The 20,283-nt window shown below is 39.9% G+C and overlaps 2 protein-coding genes across 2 annotated transcripts in view; one reads left to right on the forward strand and one right to left on the reverse strand.

Moving 5' to 3' along the window:
• The first annotated feature begins 1,031 nt into the window (after positions 1-1,031).
• LOC118255187 (pinopsin) lies at positions 1,032-3,339 on the forward strand. Its single transcript, XM_035561193.1, has 5 exons — positions 1,032-1,377; positions 1,565-1,747; positions 1,982-2,127; positions 2,506-2,745; positions 3,208-3,339. Exons 1-5 carry the CDS (start codon positions 1,032-1,034, stop codon positions 3,337-3,339), a joined length of 1,047 nt encoding a protein of 348 aa, XP_035417086.1.
• A 2,264-nt stretch (positions 3,340-5,603) lies between these two features.
• The window catches only part of TEX14 (testis expressed 14, intercellular bridge forming factor), a 29,858-nt gene continuing 15,178 nt past the window's right edge, over positions 5,604-20,283 (reverse strand). The window contains exons 17-31 of the mRNA XM_035561158.2: positions 19,765-19,865; positions 19,344-19,457; positions 18,679-18,721; positions 17,900-17,990; positions 16,657-16,719; positions 15,403-15,530; positions 14,420-14,610; positions 12,996-13,047; positions 12,459-12,530; positions 11,561-11,638; positions 9,918-10,035; positions 9,652-9,747; positions 8,561-8,670; positions 6,740-6,803; positions 5,604-6,530 (exon numbers count right to left, since the gene is read on the reverse strand). Coding sequence (XP_035417051.1) covers positions 6,494-6,530; positions 6,740-6,803; positions 8,561-8,670; positions 9,652-9,747; positions 9,918-10,035; positions 11,561-11,638; positions 12,459-12,530; positions 12,996-13,047; positions 14,420-14,610; positions 15,403-15,530; positions 16,657-16,719; positions 17,900-17,990; positions 18,679-18,721; positions 19,344-19,457; positions 19,765-19,865 — 1,358 coding nt within the window. The 3' untranslated portion in view covers positions 5,604-6,493. The remainder of the gene's footprint in view (positions 6,531-6,739; positions 6,804-8,560; positions 8,671-9,651; positions 9,748-9,917; positions 10,036-11,560; positions 11,639-12,458; positions 12,531-12,995; positions 13,048-14,419; positions 14,611-15,402; positions 15,531-16,656; positions 16,720-17,899; positions 17,991-18,678; positions 18,722-19,343; positions 19,458-19,764; positions 19,866-20,283) is intronic.

The raw sequence follows: 20,283 nt of genomic DNA on the forward strand, positions 1-20,283 counted from the left end.
TATAGTATTATAATACATATATGTGTGTCTACAAATACATCTATACATGGAGAGGTATATAAATATATAGATGTATGCATACATATGTATAGATGTGTATACAATTTTTATATATACTATATTATATAATTTATTAATATATATGTTAAATATATATATTATATATTATAAACTCTGTATATATATACACACTATAGATATAAGTATCTCCCTAACCCCCATATATATAACTACACATTCATCCTTTTGTCTATTATAGTATTATCATAAATAAAATATCTAATTGTTGTATTTCTACATATATTTTATTTATAATTTAGACATCTCTTCCCTGTATATAATAAATATATGCATGCATGTATATATATATGCATTCATATATTACATATACTTTTTACATTTGTTTTCTATATAATTTAACATGCATATATATGTATAAAATATTTATATACAATAGATTATGAAAGCATATAGTACATATATTATCTATATACAGATATATAATATATAGCTATACATACAGAGATATATATCTACAGATATATAGATATCTATCTGTATATATATCTATATACAGATATATAATATATATCTGTATATATTATCAATATATATATATTACAAAATATATATATATATAATTATAGAGAACTATAGATATAGGTAGCATGCTCTCTCAGACTGGTTCCACATACATGTATATATAAATATATATATATATTTATTCACGTGTACGTGCATGTATATGTGGCTGTGTTACCACTGGGGCACTCACGTAACAAAAATCTATCTACTCAATTAAATGAGGCAGCAGGCAGTCATCAGGTTTTTTGTTTAAGTCACTCTTTATCCCCCCCTGGAATACAGAGCTGATTATAAAAAGGGGAGGGAGGGCAAACCATTCAGATTAAGAAAAAAGCTTAAGGTGTTTCAACACAGAGCTCCTCTGAGGCTTTATAAAGAGGGTTGGGGGCTTCTGGGGAGGCTGATCTACGCGGGCTTCTCTGGTGCTGGTGCTCCAGGAAGGACCGATGTCCCCCGGCAGCTCCCAGGCACCCCCCAGCAATGGGACCCCGGGGCCTTTCGACGGCCCCCAGTGGCCCCACCAGGCCCCGCGGAGCATGTACACGTCGGTGGCCGTGCTGATGAGCATCGTGGTGGTCTGCGCCTCGGTCGTGAACGGACTGGTCATTGTGGTTTCCATCCGGTACAAGAAGCTCCGGTCCCCCCTGAACTACATCCTGGTGAACCTGGCCCTGGCCAACCTGCTGGTGACGCTCTGCGGCAGCTCCGTCAGCCTCTCCAACAACATCAACGGCTTCTTCGTGTTCGGCAGACAGATGTGTGAGCTGGAGGGCTTCATGGTCTCCCTGACAGGTAAGGGCATGAGCCTTGAGGCCTGCCTCGGCCTCGGGCTGGGGCCACGGCATTCAGCAAAACTGTGTCCTGCAGAGTTCCAGGGATCGCAGCAGCTCACTGGGTCCCCTACAGGCAACACCTTACGTCCTCACAGCCACCCCTTCCATAAGGAAAAATCAGACACGACCCCTCCTCCTGTCTGCAGGCATCGTGGGGCTGTGGTCGCTGGCCATCCTGGCGCTGGAGCGGTACGTTGTGGTCTGCGGGCCCCTGGGAGACTTTCGGTTCCAGCACCGGCATGCTGTGGGCGGCTGCGCCTTCACGTGGAGCTGGTCGCTGCTGTGGACCACCCCGCCGCTGCTGGGCTGGAGCAGCTACGTGCCCGAAGGTAAGAGAGGTGGGCTTCGGGGGGTACCCAGTGCCACGTTGTCGTTTTTTGCCGTTTCCAAGCGTGGGGTGGCTGGAGAGCACAGGGGCTTGTGCAGGGAGCTTGTCTGGAAACCTGAGAGGTGCTTGGGAGATAAAGGATCGCTCAGGGGAAAGAGCTCTTTTGGAGCCTGTTACTGGAAGTCTTTTCATGTTAAGTTTGTTCTAGATTTGTTTCAAACCTCGTTTGTTCCAGGGCTGAGGACCTCGTGTGGGCCCAACTGGTACACGGGCGGCAGCAACAACAACAGCTACATCTTGGCCCTGTTCGTCGCCTGCTTCGTGCTGCCCCTCGGCCTGATCCTCTTCTCCTACACCAACCTGCTCATGACCCTGCGAGCGGTGAGTGCTGCGGGGCCTCTGTTCACAGCCACCCAGGATCCCATGTTCAAGCACTGGGCCTGCAGTTCTGCAGGGGTTTTGTAGGTTCAGTACGGAGAGGCAATTCCTCACTGACAGGCGAGTTAACTTATTCCTGACAAGTCCCATTGCCATCAGGATGAAGAACCTGTGGCAGGTTTTGTGACCGGGTGCTCCCCCTTATTTTAAACAAGCACTGAACATGGGGATGGTGCTGCCACCAAACCTCGCTCCAGCTGCTTGGCTTCGGGAGCACAAAACCTTAGTTAAAGCCCCCTTGTCGCCCGATTTCAGTGCTCCCAGGGCTGGACGTGCTGGTGGGAGAGGGCAAACAGGCAGGTTATTCACAACTCCCCACAGGCTGCAGCCCAGCAGAAGGAAGCCAACACCACGCAGCAGGCGGAGAGGGAAGTGACACGAATGGTGGTCGTGATGGTGATGGCCTTCCTCATCTGCTGGCTGCCCTACACCACGTTTGCCCTGGTGGTGGCCACCAACAAGGACATCAGCATCCAGCCGGCTCTCGCCTCTTTGCCCTCCTACTTCTCCAAGACAGCCACTGTGTACAACCCCATCATCTATGCCTTCATGAACAAGCAGGTGAGAAAGCCATTAGCTAACAAAAACAACTTCACTGGAGCTTCTGGGTAATGAGTTAGTGGCCCTATAAAATGGGGAGGGACCATCCATCCTACCTGGAAGCCTAGGCCCACCTGACCCAGGAGGTGCTGTACAAGCAGGAAGGGCATTAGAATAAAACGGGAAGGGGGGGAGCAGCCTCCTAGCCCAAACACAAGCTCATTTTCTGCTTCCATAATTTTATGGAGCAAAGCAACTTGGTTTTAGATCACAAACTGGTCATTCACATACAGGGCACAAAGAATACAACTTCTATAGTCAATAAACTGCCAGCATCTGCCAAGAGTTGGGCTGGCAATAAATCCCGATCTGACCCAAACCCTAACAGGCTGCGGGGTGCCCTCCCCACCGCCTCTGCCTGATGCCCTGAGGCAGACACCAGCTTCCATCCCAATTAGTAACCTTCCTTCTTCCCCTGCCCAGTTTCAGAGCTGCCTGCTGAAAATGCTGTGCTGCGGTCACCGTCCCCAGGGGACAGAAAGAACCATGCCAGAGACACCCGGGCCCCGCGCAGGCGTCGCTATGAACAAGGTGACGCCGTCACACCATGTGTGACCTCTGCCTGCTCCTACCTGCAGAAATGTCAGCACAGCCTCATCAACACAGGCACGCAGAAAAGCTGGGGAGCAGCGGTTCAAGGGGACCCAGCAGTCCTCACCCTGCTCCCCAGAGCAACCCCCATTGCCTTCTCCTGCCGTGGGATAAAGTGCAAGCCTTTATTTCACCCCTGCCTTCCAGACCCTCCCCTCGGGGGCTCAGGAGTCTTTTAAGGATAAAACATGGCAACAACTTTTCCTCCATGCAGAAAATCACAAGTTACTCTTTGGCCCTGGAGTTCAGCCGAAGGCTCTCCGGCTTTATCTGGCACCTGCAGAGTGTGCCAGAGGCAGGAGCCGTCTGTTTGCTGTCCCTGCACAGACCAAGTCCTATCTGCATGGCCTGAGCTTGCTGTGAAGTGTTAGGTCACGTTGGAAAAATCATGCAGGTATGTTTAGGTGCAGACTGAATTAATAAACGTTGGAAAATGTTTACAAGATCAGCTTTGTCTGTTTTACTAGCTGGTAAAGAGTCTCACAACACAAGACACCATTTGCTGATCTCCTTCCACCATTTTCCACAGCTTTTGCTGTTGCAGCAAAGCCATGAATGGGGTTAGAAGGGAGCAACGTTGACGGCTGCTCACCTCAACAAATTCATTCCCTCACTAGCACACAGTCCATGCCTTGATATGCAGAAAGACGATTTGGATCCACACACATGATGATGATAAAACCTTGGGGACCAATGTTTTTCCTCTCTGAGTCCCAGCCCCCAAAATAATAATAAATAAATAAATAAATAAATAAAACAAGCCCAGTGTGATGATAGATACAAGGGAGCTGAGGATTCAGCTGCTGCTTAGCAAATGAGCATTTGCTTTTTTCCTTGCATACCTTCACTTGATGACCTCACTGCATGCAGGGTTCTGCAAGGGCCTCCAAAGAAATAAAACACCTGCAGGCCAGACTGTGGTGGCAGGGGGCCAGGACACCCATCCTCACCCAATCTCCGTCCCCGTTTCTTGACTCTCCTCTCTCCCCTTTTCTGCATGCAAAACTGCTCACAGGCTAGCGCCTTAGAGAGGAATTAGAACAGCTCAGTATCACTGTTTTAATTTAATTAATTGGCCTCTCATTCTTGGGGAGGCTGAAAAGCAGCATTAGATGGGCCCCCTCTGATCTTTTCTGCTGTCTTTCACTGGTCCTTGTTTAATTCTTCCTGTTAATTACAGCTTTTGCGTCCATGCTTTATGTTATTAGGGTGATTTACATTCACTCTAAACGTAATTCTGGAAAAGTACAAGCAGCTGAACAACTGAGATCTCCAACTGCTGTGTTCTGGCCTCGATAAGGAGAGCAGACAAGCTATGGGCTACGAGAAAGGCTCTCTACCAACAGAAATATTAACTTTCCACATTAAGATTAAAAAGAGATAGGAAAATGGTTCACAGTCTGCTCACCATTTGGTTTGATAGATAAAATAGAGAAAGAAATCCAAGAAGCTAAGATTTCACATGTTGCAAGCCAAAGTGATTTTTAATTATGTGCATGTAAAAACTCACGTGCTTGCTCCGCTCCACCACACTGCTGCAGACCAGCAAGTTCTAATGACTTTTTTCTTTATTTCATCAAGGCTCTGACACATAACAAAACCACACAGACATTGCCCAAAGCGATCACACATTAAAACCTGTGGTTTAACTTTTGCATGCGTCATTACTGTGTGTTCTTCGCAAAATCTGCAATACAACATTAGTCTTTCCTTAGCCCTTTGCCTATGTAAAACAAGACCTTGTTCCAGCAGCATGTATGAAGAGTATGATGTTCCTCTGCCTGTGGGGAGGATGCAGAACTCGCACACATGCGGGGAACTGTATACCTGTGGTTGATATGAGCCCAGATTAGAAAATCTGGAGCTTCTGCCTGGAATTGTGTAAAGTGAACACTGTTTGCCATGCACTGACACAGCTCTTAACCCAGGAAATCTCCTTGCTGCTGGTGATTCTGCTCTATCACTACCCTGACGTAACTAAATGGATGAAAGACTTCTTTATTTTTTCTTGATCTCTTCTGAGGAAAGCCCTCTCAAGTGTCCCAGTTTGCAGCCTCTGCCCTGGAGCAAGCTCTACATCAGTAGCTAGTTGTACACATAACTGGATGATCAGAAGTAACAATAACAAATAAAAACCAGAAGAACCAAATGACAGCACATTAAGCTTAGAAACTTTTATTAGTGTCATTAAACCCAATTAATTAACAGTTACAGATAGGCAGAACAAGGATGGAAAAGCAACACATGGTACACCCAAGTACATGAAGGCAGCTAAAATTCCGCTGTCTGTTCAACAGGGCTAAGGACAACCGTTACACATCCTGCACCTGAACAGTATTAAAAAGTTGCTGTGCCCATCAAAAGCCTGATCCAGAACTCAATTAGAGGGATTTTTTTTTTTTTTGGATGAGGCCTACCAAAACTGTAGTTTAATTAAACAGAATGTATCTTAGTAATGCTAACCAGAAAGAACTTCGCATATTCTTGTCTAACACTGACAGGGAACGTATTGGTGCAGTTGCAATCTCAGAAAGAACACTATCTTTTTCTCATTAACTTTTTGCACAGTAATTAATCCCCTTAATCAGTCAAATCAGTTCAACTCTAGATCACAAAAGCACTAAGAGAAAACAAGAAATTACCCTTGTTAAATTTAATGAGCAAGGAAAAACATACAGCACATGGGCTGTAGCACAGCGCTCCACACTTCAGCATGGAAAAATTAAATGAGAGCCTGAGCAGTGAAAACAGCCCACAGAATCACAATCATTTTGTCTGTAACACTGAAAACTGCATAATACAACAAATTCTTTTGCTTAGGAAAGCATACATATACAGAGAAAGAGAAGAAAACACATAGCAGCTTAGTAAGTGGTGTTAGATTCCAAAAACTGATCAGTTTTGCAGTATTACTGATACGATCTTCGTATCAAAACAGTATCAGTTGCATTACAAAGTAAAGCATTAAGATTTTTTTCAGTACTTGCTGCTGCAGCTAAATGAAGAGTGAGCATTCAAAGTCTTTTTGGCCAAAAAGGTTTGCAGTTCATGGGCAGTATATTGTACCAGCTGCAGTAAACAGTTGAGATATTACAATTTTTTCCACTGTCCATTCTAATCATGTAGGACAGCTGCTCTGATCCAAAACAATTATCCTGTAGGGAAAAAAAAAAAAGGTAAAAAATAGTTTAAAAGAGTTACACACTTGTTTGTTCCTTATATCAAGCTGTACAAGTTGAAGAGAATGGAATTTTATATTGCAGCTCTTGCCTCCTGGGCATGGAAGACAAGAAATGTATCTCATGCAGAGAGAGAATACATAAATTTCTGCAGAAAGCCCAATTTAATTCATGAAGATGCTCACCTAAATGGAGAAAGTGAAGACAGCCGTTTCCGTAAGCGGAATTTCTGATCTTCAGGGTGTGTATCTAAACAAAAACAAACAAAAAAAAGCATGTTAATTCAACTCAAAACCAAAAACATACACAGCCACAACACTTCAAAGAGAATGCTCTGGTTTTGTCAGCATGCTGAATTGAGCACTACAGATCCCTTTGGCTAGATCCATCAAGTTGCACTTGAAACCAGCCTGAACTCTGTTGCTCTGCTGGGCCTATTACACAGGAACCTCTTTGTGATGAGAAAACATAATTTTCAAAGCCTGAAGCATGCTCCTACCATCCTAGTAATTTTAGAAGTCTGACAGAAAATAGGGTCATATATACTAATGCTGTGCAAAGAACAAGCATTACCACGTTACCTCTAGAACTCTGAGTGTAAAAGTTACCATCAACATTTCCTAAACTAACAATCAGGGACATTTCAAACTTTGGGTGCCTAACTAGCAAGTGAAACACTGATGATGAATAGCTGATTGCTAAAGTAGTGTTAAATGCTCACAACACTGAAGGATAGTTTCCTTTAAATCATTTTGTGCTACACATTGAAAAATCACTTCTTCCTGAAAATCGAAGTCTACTGTCTTTTTCTTCCCGGAAGAAAGGGCAGTTCTTTTGATTTTTTCTGCAAAGCAGTAAACGCACATTAATGTAAATATGACATCCTCCTCCTTTAACAAGGAACATCTTTAATTGATAAATGCTGAACAATGGTAACCTCTTACGTTAGCTGCAGAACACTAGTCAGCTTTGACAGTCCCTCATGGAGATCTGGACTGAAGTACAGGAATGCAGGCTTTTTTTTTTTTTAATTTAAATCAAGTGAAACACGAAAGTGTTTTTCTGTTATCTTATTTCTTTTATGCAGTTCTTTGTATTCTAACCAGGAGGCAGCTCACCTTGTTAACCAAAAATTATCTTATATAAAAAATGGAAACCTTGGCCAAAAAGAGAAGATATTTCTGCTGCTTAAGGAATTGTTCACTTATGTTTTCATCATCGCATTAACTTCTTGAATTTTAGACACTAACTCCCTCCCATATGTCCTGACTGAAACATTAATATAAAAACACAGCTGTGTCACAGACAACACAGCTGTGTCACAGGCACCACAGCAGCATGTTATAGAGGAACTACTTACACAGATCTAAAAAGCTAAGTTCCTTAAACCTGCTTGCAGAAAGATACCTTGGCTGCCAACCTATGTAAAATCACTTCATCCCTCAAATAGTCCTAGAATAGAGGAAGCACTTTCATTTCAGTTTGTGCCTTCCTCTCCGCTTCCAGTTTCTATTGGAGGAAAGCCAGGAGAGACTAGACAGAGACAGATGTTTAAGGGATTTGGTAGCATTAGCATATGCATCACAGGTACATACCAAACCATAGTGATAATAACTCCAAGTCCTTACAACAGCGTGAAGCCATTAGGTGCCTAAGCCAGAGAGGCTGAAGACTAAATGGGACACAGAGGCGGCAATACCAGCTTTGGAGAGGTCAGTAGAGGAAACTGCTCTCTCACTACGAGACATACCCTCTGCAACTCCAGCAAATGGTCCAGAATGCTGTCAGTCTAAAGCAATAAAAAACCCAAAGTTTTCAAGGATCTTTGAAAAGATTAAGAACAGCTTCCTCTCTTTGAAAATCACAGGGTAGAAACATCACCCAGATGGGGCGAAAACAGAGGAATGCAAAACACTACTCTGTGCAAGCTCGACAAATCCAGTGCTAGAAACATAAGTGAAATACTGCCCATCCCAGCATCCAGCAGCTTTACAGATGAAGAGGACCTTCTGAACTCCCTGCACAGCCTTCTGGCTCGCTGCTTCTGGTCCCAGCTCCACCTTCCTCTACTCCCTTCTTCCTTCCAAGATCTTCTGGATCTTTCAGGCTTGCAGCCCTTAAATGACAGAATTTTATCATTCCTTTTTTTTTTTTTTTTTTTTGTATTTTCTTTTAGAGAAGATGAATACAGAGTACTAAAATAGAAGCCACTGGAGATACTAGATGCTTTTTTACTTTTACCCTGACCTGTAATGGACATCTGCCCCACCAACCTCTGAACAATCACTCCCCACCAAGTCTACAGATGTGCTTTACCTTCACATCCATAAGCAGGCTCCAATGATTCCTTGTGTGCATTACATAAAAGCAGTTTGACTATGAGTGTGAATGGGCTTTGGATTGAGCCACTTATGAACACAGCTATATATACACACTGCAGGAATCAGACTGCCCTATCAGCAAAATCCTCCTGATTATCATGACAGTTTGCCTTCTATATTAAAAAATCCTGATGCTGAACACAAGACTATCTTGTGTTCCTTAGTAAGATATATGTTAAGAATGACTTATGACTACTCATTGGCATTTACTGTGGAGCTGTTCAGAGTTTAAAGCTCTTATCTCTGGTTCTAAGAGGAAAAAAAGTTATTTGGGCTATGCATTTTTTTCTTAAAATGATGTAGATACGATGCCTGCCATTTTCTTCATTTCTTTCTATGTGGCCAAGCACAATGGCTTTCTCAAACTCTTCTTTAAAGATTTTTTTTTCCTAAAGATCTTTCACGATTTTATTCTCTTAATATACATTTTTCTCATTACCTCAGAGAATCTACCGTTCTGGCAAATTATCTCAAATTTCTGTAAAAATGATGCACTTCCTTGCCTGTTTGAAACATTTACTTTTCAACTGCAGGAAACTGCCTGATATTCTTTGCCCTACAATTTAATACTGAAAGTTCTGAATGATGCCTCCAAGTGGAGCTCCCCAAAACATTACTGTCTGAGGAATGACAGTCCATTTCCTGAAGTCCCACATAGGTCTGTATACAGAAGATAAACAAGAAACTTGTGAACAAAATATCAATTATCAGCTAACCCAAGGGCATGTGCCTGAGGTTGTTCTTGGATTTCCTCATCTGCAGGAACAGCATGGAGAATTCCTTCTAAAATGTCGTCAAGAGTGGAGTGAGCCCTGTTGAATAAAAGATTTTAAATGAATGCTGGAAAGTTTAATACTATCCTGAAAAAAAGACAGTAGAAATGAGCACAGTTCTTAGGAGAGTTGACTTAATGTAAACATTGAATGTTCTAAACGTTTGTAATTCAAAGCTAAATATGCCATTATCATTGTCTTTTTCATACCTTTCTGTTTCCTCTGCAAAATTAAATGCCTCCTTAGTCAATACACTATGATCTCTCTTCTCATTTTGCTCAATTTCTTTTTTTGTGTCTCTGTCTTCCATTTTAATTTGACCAGCAACTATTCACATAAACAGAAAGAATTTAATAGCAAAGTTACGAAAGGAAGATACTAAACAAATTGTGGTTTTATTTACTGCACTTGGGAAACTTTCAGTTGTCTACTTTTTAATTTTTCTTTCCGCAGTCATCTGATCTTCTACCAATTAAGTTCGCATTATCTACAGTCATAGGCGGCCAATAGCAAGACCTAGATAAATATTTTACTGTAACACATTTTTAGATTCAGAAGAGTGAACATTTTGCTTCGTACTAAAATGAAAAATGCATGTGGACATTAATCTTTAATCTCTCGCCTTACAATCCAAGATATTGAAGAAAAATCAAAAGAAAACCTGTGGATGTTAGCTTTGTTACCCTACTTAGCAAAATCCAATGATATTCCCCCCCCCACCCCAAGACTTATCTCACTAAGTTCTCTTCTCTACAGCATGTGAATATATTCAGCCACCTTCTGCTAAGCTATGATAAGCAGGAAGCAGTAGGCTGTCACAAAAATGGAGTCTGAAATAGCTGTACTTTATGCAAATACAACAAAACCACAGTGATTGAACAGCAAGCAATACAGGCTGCTGCATTCCTTGCCACCTAAAAACAAGATACTCCTATGAATAAAGTCACAGTAGCTTCTATCCTTTTGGTAACAATTTTAAATGGGAAAAGATCTAACAAAGCTGTAGGATAACACAAACAAGTGCCAGTATTATTCTCAAGTGACTATGCTATTTAGCTTTTTTATAGATTAACTCATATTTTGCCCTTTTAAAAAAAAAATACAAAAAACTGCTCTTCACTTTCTGACTCATTGGAAACAAATGCAGAGTCTATAAAGATTTATGTTTTCTGCTCCTCTGACTTTACTTGCTGTACACATCTAAAAATGATTCCCACTTACTACTATTTGCAGTTTCAGAAGCACAAAGATTTACCGCTGCTATCTTTGGTACCTTTATAACAGAACAGGAAACATAACACTGATTACCCCAAGAGATGCTATTTTCTGACATCACGAGATCAGAGGCACTATTTCATGATGGTGAATATGAAACATAAGCGGTTCGTGCGTACTGGCTACTTTCAACTGAACTGCCCTTTCAGAGCGGAAACTTCAGCTCTATTTTACATCAGCTGCTCACCATCGATACTTTTGTGGGTTTCATCACTTACGTTTGAACGCAGCATATGTTACAGTGGCATAATGAAAGTAGAAGATTAATTCTGATAGTTCAAATCTGCAAGCCTTCCATAACAGATCTCTGCAGACTTTAGAGAGGTGAACGCACAGAGAAGACAGCGAACACTGCTGGAGGAGATACTGTTTGTGAAAACACTGCGTATCATCTTATCGAGAAAGGGGAAACCCTCTCAAATTTCTGCTGAATTTTCCAAGATAGCAACCACAAATACAAAAAAAAAAGCTGAAAATTAAGCTTTTCAAAGTATTAACTTTTCAAAGTATTCAAGTAATTTTGCAGCAAAGTTACTTTCCATTTGTAATCTCTATGTTAGGACTATTATCAACTAACCATTTATTTGCACTCCATGGTCAAATAATCCCTTCTCTTCAAACTCTTGAGTGATGGAATCTTGCTGCTTTAGATACTCTGTTAAAAACAGCATATTTCCTTACATCTATAAAATTCAAAGTACCACTTTCTTTATCCACCCAAAACTCCATGAAAACTCTTACATAATCTATAGTTAGTCTGTGTGTTAATCTTACAAATTGTCTCTGGCCATTACGTATTCAGTTGGTGACAGACTCCACAGCCCTGTTTCGGTGAATAAGGTAATAAAAAGATTAGAATTGCCTACGTGCTTCATTTCTAAAAGAGCATAGGACCTCTATACATTTAATTATCCTTCTGTCTGGTGTTTGTTTAGGAAGTTCACTGCTGATTAACCAAGAGAAAATTTTCTGTAACCCATACCAGTAAAAATAATGAAAGATTTTTACTCTGTGTTCTGGCTCAAGACGTATACGACTAAAAAAATAAATGTATATCATTGAAACTAAGCTCTGCAAAAATACCTGATGGATGCAGCTACTCAGCTGGCATTGCTTTTAATGAAGAACATGCAGAGCTCCACGACACCTTTGAACACTTCAGTCTACACAAAATTCATCTTTAGAGTTAAATTACATCTATGCTCAATAAGCTAACTGCTGTCGTCAGCATTAACTAACCATTATATGAAAGGCAGAAACTTCAAGGACTAACTTAAATAACTGCCAGTTATTCAAGCTGTTGATGCCTAACTTCCTATTCATTGACCTGACTGCAACTAATTTGGAAGCTCTTGTGTATTTTAGTAGTGAATGATCTGGGAGAAATCCTGATTGTGTACTGAAGTACTGTACTGTCCTTGGCTTTAAAACACAGCTGGCAAGTCTCATACCATTTTGGATGAAGTGTCTCTTACCAATGTCATCCAGCAGCTCTTGGGCTGGTGGAGGGAGATCATCAATGAAGTGGTTAGGTGCCTGTGACAGTGCTGAGAGAGAGGAAAAAAAAAAGTCTAGTTAATTAGCAGTGATTAATTCTTAATAACTGTGATATAAGCTTAGAGTATGACAGTATTTTGCTGACATATATCATTTATCAATCTCCATGAGCCTGGCTCATTCACTTTTTATGAAATATCCTTAAGTATCATCAGAATGGAAAAAATCATTTAGAGCTAGACTTGCACATACAGCTCTCAATTTTGCATTTCAAGTTTTAGGCCAATAATATTTACACGGCAAACGGAGATTTATTAGAGGTCAGAGATCTCAGCCTGCAGGTGCAAACACAGAATTTGCAACTCAAGAATCACTAACAATACAAAATCGTATGCAAAGTTTTTTATCCCTACAGAGATGCCCAGAAAAAAAATAGTAAGCAAAACTGCTTTTCAAATCTGTTTATCCATTTCTTATCACTCTAATTGGGCTGGGGAGTGGCTTAAGAGACTTACCAGATGCCTTCCTGGTGCTTCTCAAGGATGAAGCAACTACTGACAATCCATCCTGTTTAAGAGAACACAGAATGAAACACAAAAAGGTAAACTGAAGAACTGCTGTTCGCCAATCCTTGCCTTTAATATACTAACTCTAAAATGAGGTAAAGTGTTAATTAAAGTCTTACTTAAATTTTTAAATAAGCTCTTCAACATGTTCAGAGTATGAAAGAGGTAGCATCCAGGTAAGCCAAATGTGTCAGAAATTTGGCCTAGGCTGTTTTTCACTCATCCTTTTTTTGATCATTAAGATATCATCAGCTACACACTCTTTATTCATTTCAACACTGTGTACAGACAATTGGACAGGAATTCTCTTAAAGGACAGTTCTGACATCTCTCGTTTTCCCACTCTGTTTTGAATCTTTAATTATTAAAGCCAGGCACATCTAGTTACCGAAAGAATCCCCCAAAACACCAAGGATTTGAAATCAAAGGCAAGCCCTTCAAAAATGGAAATTGGTACTTCAAGCACTTGATCCTAGAAGAAAGTTTTAGACAAGGAAGTGACACGTTCAAATCTCTCTACAGAGCCAGTCAAGGCAGCACTGTGCTGCTAATGGGTTTAATGAATTTTAACAGTCTGCTACGCAAGCCTAAAGACACAGCTGACCTGATGACACTGAATGCAGTTACTACTGTTCCGGTTGAACAAACTAATTTAATCTTTAAATGACAACCCCAACACTGAATAGGAAAAGCATAAAAGCAACTGTTCTATATGTAAGCTGCCTGGAAAAACAGCTAAGATAATGTTCTGTCTCCAGAACACCTTCAGTTCCAAAAATATTACCAGAAATCACTACAACAACCTTGAAAAATGTCAGCTCCAAAGACAGACAACAAAGTTGACAACATTTATGCCACGTCTGCAGGCAATGAAAAGGACAAACACCCTCAATAATATAAGGGCTTTCTGAACATTTACTTGCATCCAAACTACTTGTAACTTTTTTCCTCATGGAATTGCTTATTTACACTCATTTATATTTCCCCAGTGAATTGTGATAATCCTTCAGTTTCACAAGAAAACTTGAATACACAGACACAAAATTTGTTTTCACTCAAATCCCCACTTCCACAAAGTTAAAAACCTGGAGTTCACCAGTTCAGTTGTGAATTCTGAACCATTCAGATAAGCCACCTGCTGTAGACACAGAAGATCAACTCACCAACAAAACTCTTACAACAAAAACACACCTTTCCTACCCAATCATTTTGCTGATAATTACCACTTTGGTATTGCAAGATTACTGGATCCAATGCTGAGAAGGCCAGGATAGGGCAGGCAAGGCCATTTCAATGGTTGTCAACATTTGCACAGGATTAGGTACAATGGGAAGCCCAACGTTTGTGTAATTTGTGTAATTTCCTTCACTTACAGGCTCATTCAATCCAGATGAATGAACTTCTACAGGGGCAGAGGTATTTTCAGTGCTCCTTCCCTCTTCATAGGCTGTAGTGAATGTCCTGGACTCTGCAGAGGACACCTCTTGACAACCACAAGAGGAAGAATCCAAAGCTACTTCATGGCCGTGTCTGTATTTCTTAAAGGCTACTGATTTTTTTTCCTCTAGAATTAAAGAGAAAAAGAGAGAGATGGAGAGTTGGTAGCAAAGCTGGAAAATTATTATCTTGGTCACATTTCAGTGGAAGTAGGAAAAGGTTTCTTGCATTTGAACGGGCACCTGAACTAGAAACTCTAAGATTATTGTCCATAAAATGATCTTTAAGCGGAAGTCCAAACTGCTTGCCCAGGAGTTTCAACTCAGACATTATTTATGCAAAACTTTACCAAATGAGACTCCCATAGCGAACCAAATTAATGAAGTACAAAGAAAACAGAAGTGTTGCTTTAAGGATAACAAATTAAAGCTCAACAAACTTTGAGATCATCTTATCAGCAGTCTAAACATTAAGCGTTTTTTACATTGTCTGTCTTCAAAATACAAAATTCTACACATATTACTTCAATTTTAAAACGATTTCTGATCGACAAAGGCTAACGTAAGCATCAACTACCAAGTGATTATTTTTCACAGGCCTTTCAGATAGTTGTTTTGTCAGTCTGTAAACTCTCCTCTAGTTCTAGCGTCTTAAGAGATTGGTTTTGACCAGACAGGCTTTAACTACAAAATTTTAACTATCCAGACGAAAACAATGAGATTTCAAACAACAGGTACAGCCTTTCTTATGATTACTTATTCCAAGCCTAACATTTCTGTGCTGGCACTTAAATGAATGCAGTTTCCATGATTCGCATACACAGCTTTTACATTAGCAAGTGTTGGCAGAAAGGTCTGACTTCTGGCATAGAAGGTTTAAGCAATTCATTGGTCCTCCCTTCTTTTGCCGCTGCAGTTACCTGAGCTGAGTGGAGTGCTGACACTTGTGGGTGCATGACTCACTCTGGGTGTTTTACAATTTATATTCTTGTAGTAGTTCTCCTCCTCACAGGGAATACTTGACAAATCCTGAATATCTGTCACTGATCTGAAGTATTGAAAGATGTTCTGACAGTTAGAATAGCCAGTTATTACACTTGTGAATCACTAATTTCTGCTATTTTTAGGTTCTTTAAACTTTACTTTTGTTCAGTCTTATCTAGTTTTCCAGAAGGAAGCAAGACAATCACTTTGACAACTTCTCAAAGAGTTCTTCAAAGGCTAAAGAACAACATCTTCAATGATCTTGCAGAGACAGAAAAGGTTAATTATTAGCATTCCTCTGCTTTACAGAATTTCTTCATTTTAGTAACTTTTATAAAAGCAACCACAGGAAAATACCTCCAGAAAGGACAAGAATCTCAAATGTGAGCCCCTAGGAAGAAGACTGTATCCAAAGCCAAGGGAAAACCTTAAACATTTAACAAAAATTAAAGATCTCTTGAAAATAACATAAGGTCTTAGGAGCCTTTAAAAAAATTACACAGATAAGCTGAAACTGCTAAAGGTCTGCACAAAAGCGATGTACGTTCAAGTAGCAAAAATGTCTGTTGGACCAGAATTATATTAAGCAAACCAACGCCGTTTGCAGAAGATTAAGTTATCCTCAGAAGACCATTAAATGATCATAAATTCACTGTTACCAGGTCAGTGATTTCTATGCAAAATTTCCATTATCTGTAAAAAAAAAAAAGAAGCTAACTTTAAGTCACATACCTCTTGTGCACATTTTTCCTGAGAATATCTATATAGTATTTTTGTAATATAACTTATTTAACTACATACTAACAGTTGAATCTTCAAAATATTTTTATTTCTTCTGTGTAATGCACATGGGAGAGACAAGGAATAGTTAGAATGTTTAATAATATTATTATTATAAGAAGAACATTACAGTAACACTGTAACATGAATAGGCACACCCAAATGACACTGCTTATTACTTATGAATATGAAAATATTTCAAACTAAGCTAAGGACAACTGTATGTGACAGCTCTTTTATACCCATCTCCCAGCTTATCGCGATAAAAATATACTTTCAACAACCCAAACAGGTTTCCACCTCTCAGCTTTAGTCTGTGTTACCTTCCTGTTTTGTATCAACATCGACCATTTACAATGGTAATGACCAACTTGCTGCAGTTTCAGCATAGAACAGTTTGTGGCTCTTACATATCTTTTTCTTTGGAGTCTTCCTGCGGCTCTCCTGATATCAATTCTTGGGCTGCTTCAACACTGGAGTGAGGGAAAAGGTCATATTCATTGATCTTGTCAGAAAAATTATGAAAATAAATGCATTTTGTTTCTTCTCTCATAATGTTTAAAGGATGACCTTCTCTCTCAGGTAGACAGCAGGTCATAATTTTTTTTTTCCTTAAAACCTTAGAAATTAGAGAGCAAGCTAGGAGAAAAGCACCATTTTAAGCACATTATGGGTTCGTAGCCAGTAAGAAGAAAACATCTAAACGACACACGCAGTTTCAAAACTAACGGACAGTTGAAAGTTAAATAAAAATCTGCAAATATACATCACTATGTTGTTTTATCATCCTTTGATTAGTTGACATTCTAAACTATCCTCTTGTTACCTACCTTTACCATTTACAATGGTAACTCATTTCCTCTAGGGGAGGGGAGAGAGTACAAAATACTGACAAACAGTAAAAGCAGTTCTCACTCCCATGCTCTGGAGGAACCAAGCAGCTGCTCACTCTGGGGGACGCAAAGCAAGCTGGCATCAGGGAGGCTAAGGGCTTTTAAGAAGCCTGAAAACCACTGCTGAAAGACCTTCAGGGCGCAGACTGTTTCTCTTTAAGACACAGCACTACTTGAAGCATGTGTTGGTGATTCTGGTGGGCATCTCTTCATACTACTAGAACACAGAATTTACAAAGACATTGGATAGATAAACCATGTGTTTGGTGAATGAGACTGCAAGTCCCCAAGCATGGGCTAATGTCATCTGCAGGCAAGATGCAGTGAGCACGCTTGCATCAGACTCTTCCGAGGGAAGGAGAAAAAGCATGATCTTCATGCCACTTGAGCTCCAAAACCAAAGCAGAACAAAATTAAAACAGATGACAGAAGCCGTAATTTCAATTGTCTTTGCTCTGTTTAAAACTGATATACTGTTCAGTGTAAAAGGAACTGTGATATACATGACTTACTTTTCATATTTTACTCCCTCATTAAGCAACAAAAAAATATACTGAACACGGTAAAAAACAAAGCCCCATGACAGTCATGAAAGTCCTTTTAGGATTTTTTGGCAAGGAGCTATGACATGTAGATGATCATTAAAAAGACACCACTGGCACCTTATTTGAATATTAGATATATATGCAGAATTAATAAAGAGAACACACTTTATAACCTGATTTATGCTTGAAGTAACGATGAAAATAAGTTTATCTACCTGGCTACAGGCATATGGCTAAGCTGATTCACTCCTAGTGTGTTATTGCCTGAGTTCTGTGCTGCTGTGCCGCAGAATAATATTTTTCCTCCTGAATACAAATAACAAATGTTCCCTGTTATTGGGTTTTGCAAGTACAAAGGAAAGTGACACAACTCATTGAACAGGAAATTGCAACTTTATTAAATTTTTTAGTTCTTTTGACCTTTGTTGTTGTCAAGAGATAAATGTGCTTTAAAGATGCATTTTCATAAACATACCACAGCTGCCAGACAGTCAACCACTAAAGCACCAGGGAATATCACAACATTTACACATTTGCGCTAAGACAGGCAACAGACTAAAGCAAGGATCAAGATCGTTTCTCTGCTCTACACACAAAACTCAGCTCTTACAGTTTAAGCTCAAGACACTTATAGCAATAAGAATATTAGTGTGTAAATGCAACTCTAATTCAGTTTCCAGCACCATTGCAAGTCACATGAAAACAAACTTAGCCTTAGGGCATAATAGCTAACAAGTTTGTTTTGTTTTTATCAAACTGAAACAGAGCAAGAACATAGTCATCGCATCAGTGCTATTTCAGTGACTGCAATGTCCAAATCTCATCTTCCAAAATCCTGAATGTCCTAAGCTCTAACTGTAATAATGAGAAGAGACCAAGCAACCCTAAAGGATCTAGCTTCAGCCTTCTGACAGGAATGCTGCTCACAAAAATGTAAGTACAAGATTTTGTCTCCCTGACTCCAAAGGGTCTTTAGAAGAAAGAGCACATTTACCTGACACCTGAATACCCAATCCTGCATCTTCAGATTTCCTTTTCTGTAAAAGGACATCACAAGTGTCTTCTAATTTGTCCCCAGGATTTGAGGTCTGGAGCAGAGGGAAAAAAAGGAAGTAAATTCAAATTTCTCACAGGCAAGCTATGAAGGGTAGTACAACCCACACAGGAAGATCACAATCAAAATGGAGAGATTGTTTTTCAAGAGCTCGTCATCAAACAGCATGTATTGGATTGAATAGTCTGTACAAGTTTCAAGTCTTCAAGAAATGAAGATTGTTTTAAGACTACTGAGTACTTATAGTTGATAGAGCTGGGAAGAAAAGGTTAACATTATCAGCTGCCTCAAACTTTTCTCAGCCAAAACCAGAATAATTTTAAGGCTCCACAGATTATGTAATTTCCTAGTAAACAAAGAAAACACGCCCCTCGTATTTCAGAAATTTGGGTGTGTGTTTTTTTGTTATTTTTTAAAGGAACAGGGTCAAAATTTTCTTCCACTTAGATAAATCTTTTTGTAAATACTCAGAAGAAAAAAAACCATTCTCCCTTTTTTCTATATTTCTTCAAATCAAATGGGAGCCTAATAAACCCACATGTGATTTAACTTACGTCCAACATTCTTGAAACAGAGTTCATTCCTGTCTTGTCTGTGATTTTTACCTCTAGATCTGTGTTTCCCTGAGTAGGAGGAGGAAGGAAATAATCTGGAGTCAAGAATTCTTCAGACATGTCAGCAGATGAAATACGGGAACAAGGTAATTCTCTTGAATGCCCCTGTGAAAGACGTTATCATTTAAGATGCTTTCTTCACTCTATTGAATATACATTTTAGTCAGTAATGTTAAACAATAATACATCAAACTGAAACAATATATAAATTGATTGTTCTATGTTTCAACCCAGTTCCCGCTCCTCACAGTTTACAGAACCACTATATGTAATATGTCAGGGGGACTGTTAGTCATATCACAACTGAAACAATCAGCTGTTCTGGTAGTTCAGTGAGCAACATGGAGAGACCAGGCTAAAACGTTTTAGGGAAAACAAGCAGGAACTAGATTTCTTGGAATACTATACATACTCTAGAGAGAATCTCAGCTTGTTGAGGAATGACCGAACTCTTATGAATAGTTATTCCAGATTCTGCTTGTTCATCTTGTGATGGTGACTGGCAACTTCTCCCTAGGATGTCACAATGGAACAATCATTAGGCTAAAAGTAACACGAATTTAGTGCTCTGAACACTGACGTAGCATCAGTGAGAATGTAGAGTAAAACTACGCTGTCTGCCAAAAACATGGAGAAAGGACAGGCAGAACACAGCATTAATCTAAGCAGGTGAAGCTTTCCTTGTTCCTTTATCCATAACTATTACAAAAACACTGTCTGTACTATGCTGCTACAGAAAAAGCACCTTTCAAGTCCAGTTAAAAGAAGTAAAGGTGTGAGAGCATAGCCATGGATTTAAAAGCTTTGGGTCTCCCATACAAATATAAGTTAATGATGATGAAGGGTCTCCAAGCTCACTGGACATTACATCCAGCTATTAAATAACAGAACTGAGTATTACATTATGTTAGCCAATGCCTTAGCCATTGAC

The sequence above is a fragment of the Cygnus atratus genome, chromosome 20 (genome assembly GCF_013377495.2).
Source record: "Cygnus atratus isolate AKBS03 ecotype Queensland, Australia chromosome 20, CAtr_DNAZoo_HiC_assembly, whole genome shotgun sequence".
NCBI classification, from domain to species: domain Eukaryota; kingdom Metazoa; phylum Chordata; class Aves; order Anseriformes; family Anatidae; genus Cygnus; species Cygnus atratus.

Coding starts and splice junctions, on each gene's coding strand:
- LOC118255187 (XM_035561193.1), top strand. CDS start 1,032: ATGTCCCCCGGCAGCTCCCAGGCACCCCCCAGCAATGGGACCCCGGGG. Junction 1,378..1,564: donor CTTCATGGTCTCCCTGACAG/GTAAGGGCATGA, acceptor TCCTGTCTGCAG/GCATCGTGGGGCTGTGGTCG. Junction 1,748..1,981: donor GAGCAGCTACGTGCCCGAAG/GTAAGAGAGGTG, acceptor CGTTTGTTCCAG/GGCTGAGGACCTCGTGTGGG.